The sequence below is a fragment of the Sebastes umbrosus genome, chromosome 7 (assembly GCF_015220745.1).
Source record: "Sebastes umbrosus isolate fSebUmb1 chromosome 7, fSebUmb1.pri, whole genome shotgun sequence".
In the NCBI taxonomy this organism is placed as follows: Eukaryota; Metazoa; Chordata; class Actinopteri; order Perciformes; family Sebastidae; genus Sebastes; species Sebastes umbrosus.
Window position 1 is genome coordinate 8,541,530 of NC_051275.1, and position 12,034 is coordinate 8,553,563.

The window sequence follows — 12,034 nt, forward strand, 5'->3', positions numbered from 1 at the left end:
TTGAACTGGTTAGATCAATGTTTATTGAAATATCAGACACTCTACATAGCTGTACATAAACATATTTTTTCTGTAACTGTATGCAGTTAAGATGAAAGTTCTCCAAAATGTATGTTTCAAAAGAGAATGCATGATCATATAAGTGGTTATGATATACCCATCTACAACAGCAACAACAAAAACAACGAAATAAAGATTGTCAATATATTGTAAATAAAATGTGAGGATACTTACGGTTTCAGTAATTTTCTTTGGTTGTTTTTTTTTTTTTACATGTAATTCAAACAAAACATAAAACTTTAGATAGCACCAAACATGATTGCATGAGCATGTTGAGTCCTTGTGACATTACAGGATGTAGTGTGGACACAAAAGTATAATGATACAGTACAGTAATTCATCTATTTAGCTTAAATATATCTATATAATCTTATATGCATATAATGCTAAAGATACAGTACAGTATAAAATGATTAAGGCTGAACAATTTTTATTTCAACTGGGATTTTAAAGATTTCAGACTATATTATAAGTACAAAAAAATACCAAATTTGGGTAGACAATCATGATAAAGCTTAATTTACAACTATCAACAAGTTAAAAAAACAATCTAGCTCAATGTTTGTTTTGTTTTATACACAGGAAGTTAATGTTTTGGGACTCCAAACTTTCACCCAAGTTCTGTAGATCGAACAAAAACTATTTCAGACAAACTGCTTTCTTCCGGTGTTCACTCTTTCAGGCTCAATACATCATCCCAATTCTCCAGTGCAACCATTTGCCCTCAGGTGTTTTTGACTAATAGAGCAATGTAAACACTGTATTTGCTTTTCTCAAGGAGGCAGTTTTGTGGACCGAAGACCTAACACTCCGATACTTACAGAATGGCAGCACACAGTGTAGAATAAACATGCATGTCTACTCCAATAAGTGCAACAGTATCACATCCGCCTAGTTCTCAAAACATTTCTGTCTTGCAGGAATATGAAATATGCTGCTGAATGTGGCTCAGTCTCTTTGCCCTCCTCACTGCTGATCTGGCTCTGTGCACAGGAGTTACAGTAAGTCATGATGTCTGAGGTAAAACAGGTTTATGTTGATTTATAAGATGACTCTTCACTGCTCTGCACCATGAGTCACTGCACAGTTGTTGGCAGTAGAACAGATCAGAATTTATGTTCTGCCCTTTTTAGCTGCAATGTGTTCAATGAAATGAAACAATTTCCCACATGAGAATTTGTTTTCTGTGCACAGAAAAGAGACCGGGATGACATTAGGGAGGGCCTTGAGATTTGAAAGGTGAGCCAAGCGAAAAAACCTATCGCTCAGACTTGACCTTGTAGCGGAGGACAAGGTAGGTCGCCAGCCGTAGAATGAAGAAGAAAATGCCCAGGACAATGAAATCTATGTAGAGCTTTGCATCTTCCACATCCAGTAACTGCAGAACCTCTTCAGGCTTTTGGAACTTACACACCTTCCCTGGACACTCCAGCTCTGAACGGTTCATCCCGTAGATGGACAGGATCACCCCTTCAAAGCCATACCTGTGGGAGAGATATACAAACGATGAGACAAATTCATAACTGCAAATAGCTAAGTAAATCATCTCCAGATTCTAAATCAAAATAGCTTAAAAGTTTTTGGATTAAAGGATTTTGGTAATCCTTGACTTATCAGTAATGAGGTTAAAATGTAACTGTCCTGTGTATGGTGCTCAAGAGAAATCACCCCAAAGAATAAATAAAGGATTAAGTCCATGAGGTCGGTTAAATTAGTCATTACCTTTTGACATACCTTTTAGGCTACAATGTTTGTCAAAGGGAAGTGTTACAAAACTACTTGGAAACCCACAGATCATGATCCATACTAAATGTAAAACCACTGTCTGCTGTAATTGTTAAAGGACTATTTCGGGTTATTACAAGCTATTTATTTTAGTAGCTTTGGATATCGTTTCTATCTCTAATGATAGTGACATCGCTAAGTGTTCGGACAGTCGGAGTACGAAGACGGTTGTAAATTGACAAGCCAACAGATAAAACAGCAAAGCCAACAGATGAAACAGATTATCTAAACTCAGCCATAATATAATAATATAGAGGTGTTGATTATGCTGTTGGTCAATGTCAAGGACATACACCTCTGCATGAAAAGATGGTATTCATCAGGCTAAAACGAGCGATTTACGACAAGGTTGTGCAGTTAAGAGAGTTTGATGACTTAATGAATCTGACTCGCTTAATTAGGATAAGAATGTGAAATATTGTTGAATGAGGCCCAATATTTATTTTGGTATCTTTATGGTAAAGTGTGTATTTAGTTTGCTGTAGCCATCCCTTGAACAATGTAGGATATTTTTTCCAATTTGGAATGGCAGATCAAAGTATAAACTGTTTTTAAAGCGAAGAACTGCCAGTCCTTAATAGTCCCTTTTTGCACAGGAAAACTGCTACAGAAAGTATGGCAGGTCAAAGTTGAACCAGTCAATTGGTCAACGGACAGTTTAAGTAATAGTTTTACCGCTCATCTTTTTTTTCCCGGAATAAACTCTTAATAAGTTTGGCTAACCTGGGAGTGAAGCTGAGCTATTTCTAGTGATGCTGCTGCGCTCCCAGACCTAAAATAAATACTTGGTGAAAATATAAAAGATGGCCAAATCTATGGAAATAAGACCCAAGTTGTAATAAATAGGAATTGTATATGATATTTTTTCTCCAACACCAGCATCAATGTGCCCCACTGCTGTAACAAAAAATACTGATTCCGGTACATACCTAACATAAGACACATAGGAGCTCCACTGCAGATACTTGGGGATTGTGTCGAAGTTCACAAAGAATCCAGAGAAAAGCAGCACTGGGACAGCTGTGACAGGTCCAATAAATGTGGCTACCTGTACATGAATGAAGAGACATGTTCTGTCTTATATGTGTACAACATGAGCCAAGAAATCCTTTATTTATCAATGCAGACATGCAGTACCTGTAGTGAAGTGGAGGCGGCCCCAACCAGAAGGCCTAGGGATTGGGCTACCAGGGCAGTGCAGATAGACAGGGCTAGAAAGAGTAGGTAGCGGGTGGCCTCAGGAGGCTGCTCTGTCATCCAGTACACTATGCTGCAGTACAGGATGGGGCAGATCACCTAAAATAACATCTTTATTAACACTTGAATTACAATATGCTGAAAGGTTACTATGGAATTTTTGCCCAATGATGCCAAAAATATACTGCCTAGTGCCACTTTAACTCAGTCAACAGTGGCCAAACCCTGCAGAAATGCTGGTTGGGTGTAATCCACAACAACCATGGAGTACCTACAACTAACACTAGAGTGCAGTGGTGTACTATGGAGTTTGTTTGCTGTGTGTAACAGGCTTGTCAGCACTCAGGTCCTCAGTGAGCCAACCCAACCCCAAACCTTGCCAGCTCACCTGGAATGGGATGTCAGCCATGGTCTTGGCCAGGTAGTAGGCTTTCAGGCTGTACCAGTAGTTAAGATGCTCCCTCAGGAACACAGACATCTCCAGAGGAACTAACAGATGGTGCACAAAATAGTTCACATACATATGTCAATATCTATTCACAACATATGGGGATTTTGAAATGTAAATCAAATTGGACCTTGTTAATTGGCAATATAATGTAAACATGAGTGAATTCCCCCCCCTCGATCAGACTCACAGGTCAACACGGTTGGCATGAGCGCTCCAAACATGAGGAAGAGCATAGAGAAGAAGAGGAACCCAGTGTTGTTAAAGACCTTGCTGGCATCGTTGCCGATGTTCAGATAAAGCAAGCCTATTAACACACCTATGAGGATGTGGGACATCAGTCTGAGGTGCGTCAAAACCTGAGAACAGAACAAAAGCAGGAAAAAAATAAAGTCTCAGTCGTGGGTGATTAACTAACACAATACAGTGGTGTTCTATGTAGTTGGAGTTTCTGTGTGTAACAGGTTTGTCTGCACTCAGGTCCTCAGTGAGCCATGGCTTTGGCTGTTTTAGGAAATGTCTCTTTATTTTACAATGACTTAATCTGGATAGATAGATACATTTCCTTTTCAATGTGTTTGGAACCAGTGCACAGCTATACTATTTATACATTATTTTTTTGTTGTCACCCACCTGGTCTCGACATATGGTTATGAAGGTTCTCTTGAAGAGGATACAGAACTGTGTTAGTGTGCTCGTGGCAAACGTATGGCTCTCTATGTGTCCGGCATCCTGGAGAAAATGGAAGCAGATAATCCCGTAACATTGACACATTATAAATACATTTATTTTCAAGGAAAACCTTGACATTTTGGGAAATAACATTTCTTTCAACTTTGTGTTTGAGAGAAAAAAAATATTTTTTACTGAATTCATCCAAACTTGACCCAGCATCCAAAAAATAAATTGATTTTAACTGCAGATTGTATTATCTTTCATGTAATAATTTAGCTTCCACCCGCCATTAGTGGTGTACATAACCACCCATAACCAGATATCTTCAAATGTAGTTTTTAATGTTTTGTACTGATGATATATCTGGTAGAGCCACATTGGAAACCGCAATGAGTCATTTTTACATTTTGTACAAATTAAACAAACAAGATAAAACATTTTAATTAGTGAACTTTAAAGTTGCTGGTAGGTAGCTATTGTTACCTTCAAACAGAGCCAGGCTAGCTGTTTCCCCCTGTTTCCAGTCTTTATGCTAAATTAAGCTAAGATAACTAGCTACTGGCTCTAGCTTCATATATACCGTATACATGAGTGTAGTAACAATCTTCTCATCTTGCTCTTGGCGAGAAAGTGAATGAGCGTATTTCCCAAAATGTTGAACTATTTCTTTAAAGAACATGCATTGTGTGCTTCACATGAACTAAAAATAATAATACAAAAGTTAATAAAAACTGATTATTCACAGGGTCCCCTCAAAGACGGAGCATCATAATTAAGTAATAATCATTGAACTTGTGTCTTTTTGGTTTTATATTGTGCTCTCGTGGTGTTACCAAACAAATTTGCAATGAATCAATTTACCACAAAGTAATTGCCACACAGTGAACCTGTGGGGCCCCTAAGGGTCAGGAGCCCTAGGACAGTTGCCCACGTTGACCAGCCTTGACTGCAGTACAGCAGCACATCATCTACATACCTTCGGGCACTTTGTTGCACAGACTGATGGGCCATTGTTATCACATTGGTTCTTCTTCTCCTCTATTGCACACATTCCACCTTGGACTGCCTCAAACAGCACAGGGTTCAAGTCTCCATACTCGCCTGATGCCACTTCAATGACTGAACAAGAGGCAGAAGCAGAAAGACATACAGATAATGAAGGGATTACAGTCATTCTCAGCAAAGTGCATCAAATACATGAATAAATGTGAAGCTGACATACTGAAGTCTGCAGGGTTGTGGTAGGTAGGACAATAAAGGCCCAGAGTCTTCAGGTAGGGGATGAGGTAAGGGACTGAGCCTTTGTAAATACACTGTCCCTGACTGAGAATGTAAAGCTGTGGAGAAACAAAATGATTCAAGGTTGAAAGTAAATGACCTTTCAGAAAGTTTCTGTTACTTATTTCATTATGCTACAGTACTGGCATACACCACAGCTTCTCATAAAATAAATACAAAACATCTTTGACAGTATTGTACCTTGTCAAACATCTCAAACAGTTTGGCACTGGGTTGGTGGATGGTGCAGATGATGGTCCGTCCTCCCTGCGCCAGAGAGCGCATTAGTGAGACCACCTGGTAGCATGACGCACTGTCTAAGCCACTGAACAGGGAGAGAGACATACAGGAGGGACACAATTAATGAGAAGCTGGGAAGTGAGCTGAGGAAATGACATTGAACCATTGAACTTCATGTACATCAGGCTGATATTCTCCTTTTATTCAAAATAAGATATTAGACAGTGTCATTAATATGTAATATAATTCATAATGATATCACTGGTTGTGTAAAGAAAACCCTTAAAGGAAAGGTTCGCCTGTCTGTACACTAAATATGAAGCCAGAGCCAGCAACAGGTTAGCTTAATTTAGCATAAAGACTGGATACAGGGGGAAAAAGCTAATTTAGCTCTGCCCAAAGGTCACAGAAATTCACTTCCCAGCACCTCTAAAGCTCACTAATTAACACTTTGTATCTTATTCGTTTAATCAACTTTTCCTTTAAGGTGAACTCATTTTGTTTGGGTGCTAAGCTCAGTGATGGGTATACAACCTGTCTTTGCTTCCACTCTTTTTGGCTGGTGGGTATAGGGTTTGGGGGTAGAATTAACATTTAATGTAAAATTCCAGCTTCTATCTATCATAAATGCTAACACTGTACTCACCAAGTTAAATGCTGAGGTCTGGGAACACTGCGATATTGCTAACAGTAAGTTTCAGGGCACGTTCAGATGATCATTCTTGTAAACAAAGGTTCAGCCAGATTATCGATACCAATTTATTTGGAGGTGAAACTGAAATTTGGTGCACTGTAATGTTAACAATAATCAATTGTTGCACTTGAAAATGTGCACACAATTACGTTTAGTATGGTAGGTCAGCATTTACCAAGGAAGTTGGTTTGACAGATGTTTGAGTAACACTATTCACTTTGCGAATAAGTTTGGCTAAACTGGAGGTTTGTAAAAAAAACATGTCTGATCTGCTGGCTGGAGAGGATGACCAAGCCAACGAAGATATGATCCAAGTTTTAATAAACCTAAACTATCCTTTCATAAGGCTGAGGTTAACTGCAGAAAATCTGTGAAGACACAGTGAAGGTGGTGGCTATCTTGTCAAGTTGGAGTACTTTGTTCATTATTAGGGTTTCCATGAGATAAACTAAGGACTAGGTTGAGATTGTTTTATTTGTCTTTCTCTGCAAGATTTCATTTGTCAGAGAGCTAGAGTCCCCTAGCGTCCAACCACTCATACTTCCCAGATGGTCATTCCAACACCATATGTCCAACTGTCGAAAAACTCATTATAAATATGCAGCCAGATGTGCTGTCTGGACCAACTGAAATGGCCTTTGGGTTGCCCACAATTTGCCTTTTCTGGAACAAATGAATTCATATGTTCACATTGACAATTTTTATATTAACCGATAAACATGGCAAAGTATATAATTGGTAGAAACTAGAAAAAAACAACTTGTGTTTTATATTGTATTCCAATGCGAACACTGTAGCTATTTGACTGTATATGGTGAGGGTTAAATTCTACTGTACATAGCATTTTCAATGGCTTATCTATTTGATGGAAGCACATTTCAAACAATTAAAGAAAGTTGTTTTATAATTTTATATATATATAAGTCTACTTTTAACCATCATCAGCACATCTGTCTCACCTGGTGGGCTCATCAAAGAACATGACTGGAGGATTGTTGACCAGCTCGAGGGCAATGGCAAGCCGTTTACACTGACCACCGGACAACGAGTTGGTACGAGTGTGAACACATTCAAGGAGCCCTAATGCAGTCAGAATCTCATTTACCTAGACAGAGAAAGAGAGAAGGAGATTCACAACCTGTTATTAATTTGGCTGGGCAGGTGAGAGATCAGAGTTTTTTCTAAGAAAGACAGGGGCAGTCAATTTATTTATGCCACAGCTGTGTAACTTTGTATTAACTCTGTAACTGGTGAAAGCTTTGGTTTGTATGTCAGAATGTAAGGCCAACATGTCCTATCAGCTCTTGATTGATATATTTAATTTGGAAACAAAAATATAAAATTTTTTAAAAATATATACCTGAATAGGTAACAGATTTATTTACTCTAAACCACACATTGTGGTATGGAGTACAAACATAGGACATAACAGCAGTACAAATGTAAACATCCAAAATAGATCTTTAGCACAAAATAAGTAATTTATAGAGAGAAAAAACACTAGTTCATTATTATTATTTATTGGTTTACCTGTCTGCAATAATAATATAAGTTTAAAACATAGACGGTGGTTTATAAAGTATTTTGGCAGGAACTTCTTTCTATTGTCAACAATGCTTGTGTTTTTACGTAAATTACAAAACCTTTTATTCCTTTTGAGACCTTTGTATCTTCCTGTTATTGTAGGAATTCTATTAACTCCTCTTTAAATTCACAATATAAGTCATCATGCCACCTACAAAGTGTACATACCTAGAAAATTGGCGCTTTTATCCAAATTGGGGTACATAGGCGTGTCCACAGAGTAAAGCATGTCAACAGAAAGTGGGCATTCCTCCATATTAACTGTGATTGGCTGGTTAAGTTTAGGTATGAATTCTGTGTTTAAGGTCAGGATTCACTGTTATCATTCTTATTACCTTTATTCTGTGTATGTTAAGCTTGTGTTGTTTTTTTAGCTCACCAGTTCCTTCTTCACATCCATTGTTTCGTTAAGCTTTAAGTTGGCTGAAACCTGCAGCAGAAAGGAATAAAGGTGTCATAATCATGTAATGCAACAGGTATTTCAGTAGCCCATCCCTGCAGCACGCTGGCACAGTAACTCCCAACCTTTTCAAACAGGTTGAAAAAAAAAATTAAAAATATATATATATAATCATTACTACAAAGTTTCAAAATAAAGACATACTTTGAGGAATGAAATTGTGGCTGTGCTATGAGCACTGTCGGTAACAGCTCACCATCATGGCCTCTCGTGCAGTGAGGTGTGGCAGCAGCAAGTCTTCCTGCATGATGTAGCAGGACATTTTCCTGAATTTTCTCAGGTCCCTGGGTTTCCCATTTACCAGGATCTGACCCTTCATCCCTGTTTCCCTGGGCAGCAGGCAGGACACACACACACACATACTGGACAGTTCAATAGGCTAGACAGACTATAGTGGGAGAAATATACTGAACACATGATACATAAACACACAAACACATGGGCTCTTACACCAGTTATGGAAAGCCTTAGTTTCTGTATTGCAGTATCTATGTGTCTGTGATGAAAGCTAATTTCTCCTAATTGTGCTGCACAAATGATGATAAAAAGTGCATTATCAAAAAAAAGTAATTTTCAGGGCTGCCAACTTTTCAGTTTACACACGAGTTGGTAACAATCCCACACAGCAACCACTGGAATCCACTACTAATAATATTAGTGTAGCCTGATCTTTATCTGCAACTGTGCAGAAATACCAGGTTTTAACACAGTGATCCGATACATCCCTGATTACAACACTTTTACTTTAACTGTAAAGTCTAATAAAAGGGATGTTGGCACTCTCACCTGTATCCAGCCAGAATGTTCATTAAGGTGGACTTCCCGGCCCCAGAGGGCCCCATGATTCCTATCAGCTCTCGACTGCAGAACCTTCCAGACAGGCATTTCAGTAAGGCTTTGAAACCTGAGAACAACAAAAGGAGGCAATGATGGCACTAACCACTTAACAGTAACAAGAAAAGTATAACGTCATTCAACAAGATCTTACTGTATATCAACATCATAGTGGGGGCCTCAACTCTCCAGTGTCACTTGCAAATGGAAATATACACTTCTGAAAGAGTGAATCTTAAAATCAAAATGATCAACACTTTAAAAATTGTAATAAGGATACAAACAATTAGAATAACCTTTAGTTATATAATGCTTTTTTTAAATAAACCTATAAGGGTCTTCATGATGAACAGTAAAAGTAAAGTCATCATAATGTTAATGTTAACAGAAACAATGACCAATTAAAAACACAGAATATATCTGATCATTGCGAAAAACGCCTTACAGAAAACGTATCTTTTAAACTTCAACACAAATGCTGCTTTGTCTGCCTGATTTCTAAGACTAGCTAATTAGGATTAAGTGCCTGAAACATCAGCGGTTCAACAGATTTATGAAGATAAGACTTATTACTTACTAATTACTATTGACAACACAATTTTGACTCAAATGACACCTAGATACAGCAGAAAAGTAATTTGGTCAATTGACCAATTCCTTCTGCACGTGGAGAGGGTGTTTAGACAGAAGGAGACATACTGTAGCAGCCAAATCAACCAGTAGGAGTCACTAGTGTTGCAACAAGGACATGATCCCTAACCAGCTTCCCACACATCTACCAACACATAACACCGCCAGCTGTGTTTCATGGGGCCAAGTTTTTGCTCCATCATCGGGGCACCCCCAAAACACCTTAACTGATTTTAGTAACTGTACATTTAGTTCAGTCTTAACTGGTACAAATTTACACCTCAAACTATCAAAATCAACTTTATAATGTTATGGTCCATCACATATGTGCTCCCAAAAGGCCTGTTATCATATATTTGTGAAATATATACTACCTCTCAGTCAAACAGGAAAAGAACCAGTCCCTGACCCACTGCTTTAGTCTGAGTATGGATACTATGCTGTACAGTATCAAATGTTGCACTTTCTGTAATTCTAACAGCATTGGGCGGGTTGCCCAACAATCAGAAGGTCAGCGGTTCGATCGCCGGCTCATTCAGTCCACATGTTGAAGTGTCCCTGAACAAGATACTTAACCCCAAATTGCTCCCAAAGGCTGTGCCATCGATGTGTGAATGAGTATTTAGATGAGATCCTGATGGGCAGGTTGGCTCCTTGCATGGCAGCCTCTGCCATCAGTGTGTTAATGTGTGTGTGAATGGGTGAATGCTGACGTGTAGAGTAAAGTGCTTTAAGTGGTCGGGAGACTAGAAAGGCGCTATATAATTGCAAGTCCATTTACCATTAACAATGAGCACTCACCTGCATCAGCTTTCAACAATGTATTGTTTACAACCTTTGGAAGGAGTAGTCTCTAATGTGCAAAATGTCTGGGGTTATGGTGTAGCTAGCGTATATCCAGGCCAAGACTTCCTTTTCTGTGCACTGCTCATTGTTTACAGTCCGATTAGCAACTTGAGATGCAAGACTGAATTTTGAGTTGAGAGACGACGTGTTCCCAGTTGACAAACCAGTTTTAAACCAATAAAAAGCTAAATATTCGTCAGACGGTAGCCGATGGGTTCTGAGATGGCATTTGGGCCAATGCGTTCCGCCTCTTTTGCTCTCCACACGGACTGTTTACCTGCATTCAACCAAAGCCTGCTCGAACATGATTGGTCAATACTACCCGGACTACAAACAGAAACCAAAGCGCTTCCAAAAATCTTGCCCCATTGCTTAAAGTTTCTGCATTTGAATGCAGATAATCTATTTATAGAGATTAAAATATAACGAACATTTAGGTCTGTTAGGAATATGTCTTCAAACATCTAATTTTTAATCATTACATTTGCTTCTTTTACGTTGCTTCTTCTTTCAGTTTTTCTTAGTGGTACTGTTTTTCCTCGAGGAATAAGATTTGTACTTCTTGCTAAATCATCTCACAGCTATGCTGTGGTTAACAGTTGGCCCCTAGCTTAGATAATAAAAACATAATTACTGAATTTGTGTAGACTTGTAAGAGAGAGAGAGAGAGGAAAATACATGTTTAAGTTAAATGCAATATTTGTCACATTTCCAAGAAATGGAGGCACTGAGGCTATGTTAATGCTGCTAAGAGTGTTCAGACATGTCTTTATTGCACCTCGGAATATTATTTTTCCATTTCACACCAGGAGGGCAGTTGAGTAAGTTTTAGCTAATTCTTAAGATTGATTATATGGCTATACTTTAACCACCAAATTATAATATTTGGACCAAATTACAACAGATTTTTTTATGTTATTAATATGTATTTATGGATTAATTAATAGCAAAAATATTATCTGACTCACTTTCTCAGTTGCTGCTGGTTAATATGTTTTAGACAAATTGGATATATTAATTGATGAGGAGTCAAAACCACAGCCAGAGTACTATTGTAAAACCACTGAGAAACTCATTGGTTACTTCATTTACACACTGCAGGTGAAACGTTATGTATCGTACTGTGGAACTATTGAAAAGACACTTCAAACGAGTTCAAACACATGAAACGAAATCTAGACTCAGCTGAGCAGCGCATCAATCAAAACTGAAATCTGTGAGTTATTCATCTGCAGTATGTGTTTACTTGCGGTTTCTTTAAAGGTTGAAAGGAATTTAGAAGTATATATCCTGGCACACACTG

General features: G+C 38.3%; 1 protein-coding gene across 2 annotated transcripts in view; it reads right to left on the reverse strand.

Moving 5' to 3' along the window:
• LOC119490987 (ATP-binding cassette sub-family G member 4-like) overlaps nucleotides 1-12,034 on the reverse strand; it is a 21,370-nt gene continuing 9,336 nt past the window's right edge. For both annotated transcript variants that reach the window (XM_037774538.1, XM_037774539.1), the window contains exons 3-15: nucleotides 9,208-9,325; nucleotides 8,618-8,750; nucleotides 8,341-8,391; nucleotides 7,337-7,482; nucleotides 5,645-5,768; nucleotides 5,388-5,502; nucleotides 5,142-5,284; nucleotides 4,124-4,222; nucleotides 3,681-3,849; nucleotides 3,431-3,531; nucleotides 2,983-3,141; nucleotides 2,775-2,893; nucleotides 1-1,544 (exon numbers count right to left, since the gene is read on the reverse strand). In XM_037774538.1, coding sequence (XP_037630466.1) covers nucleotides 1,319-1,544; nucleotides 2,775-2,893; nucleotides 2,983-3,141; nucleotides 3,431-3,531; nucleotides 3,681-3,849; nucleotides 4,124-4,222; nucleotides 5,142-5,284; nucleotides 5,388-5,502; nucleotides 5,645-5,768; nucleotides 7,337-7,482; nucleotides 8,341-8,391; nucleotides 8,618-8,750; nucleotides 9,208-9,325 — 1,703 coding nt within the window. In that variant the 3' untranslated portion in view covers nucleotides 1-1,318. The remainder of the gene's footprint in view (nucleotides 1,545-2,774; nucleotides 2,894-2,982; nucleotides 3,142-3,430; nucleotides 3,532-3,680; nucleotides 3,850-4,123; nucleotides 4,223-5,141; nucleotides 5,285-5,387; nucleotides 5,503-5,644; nucleotides 5,769-7,336; nucleotides 7,483-8,340; nucleotides 8,392-8,617; nucleotides 8,751-9,207; nucleotides 9,326-12,034) is intronic.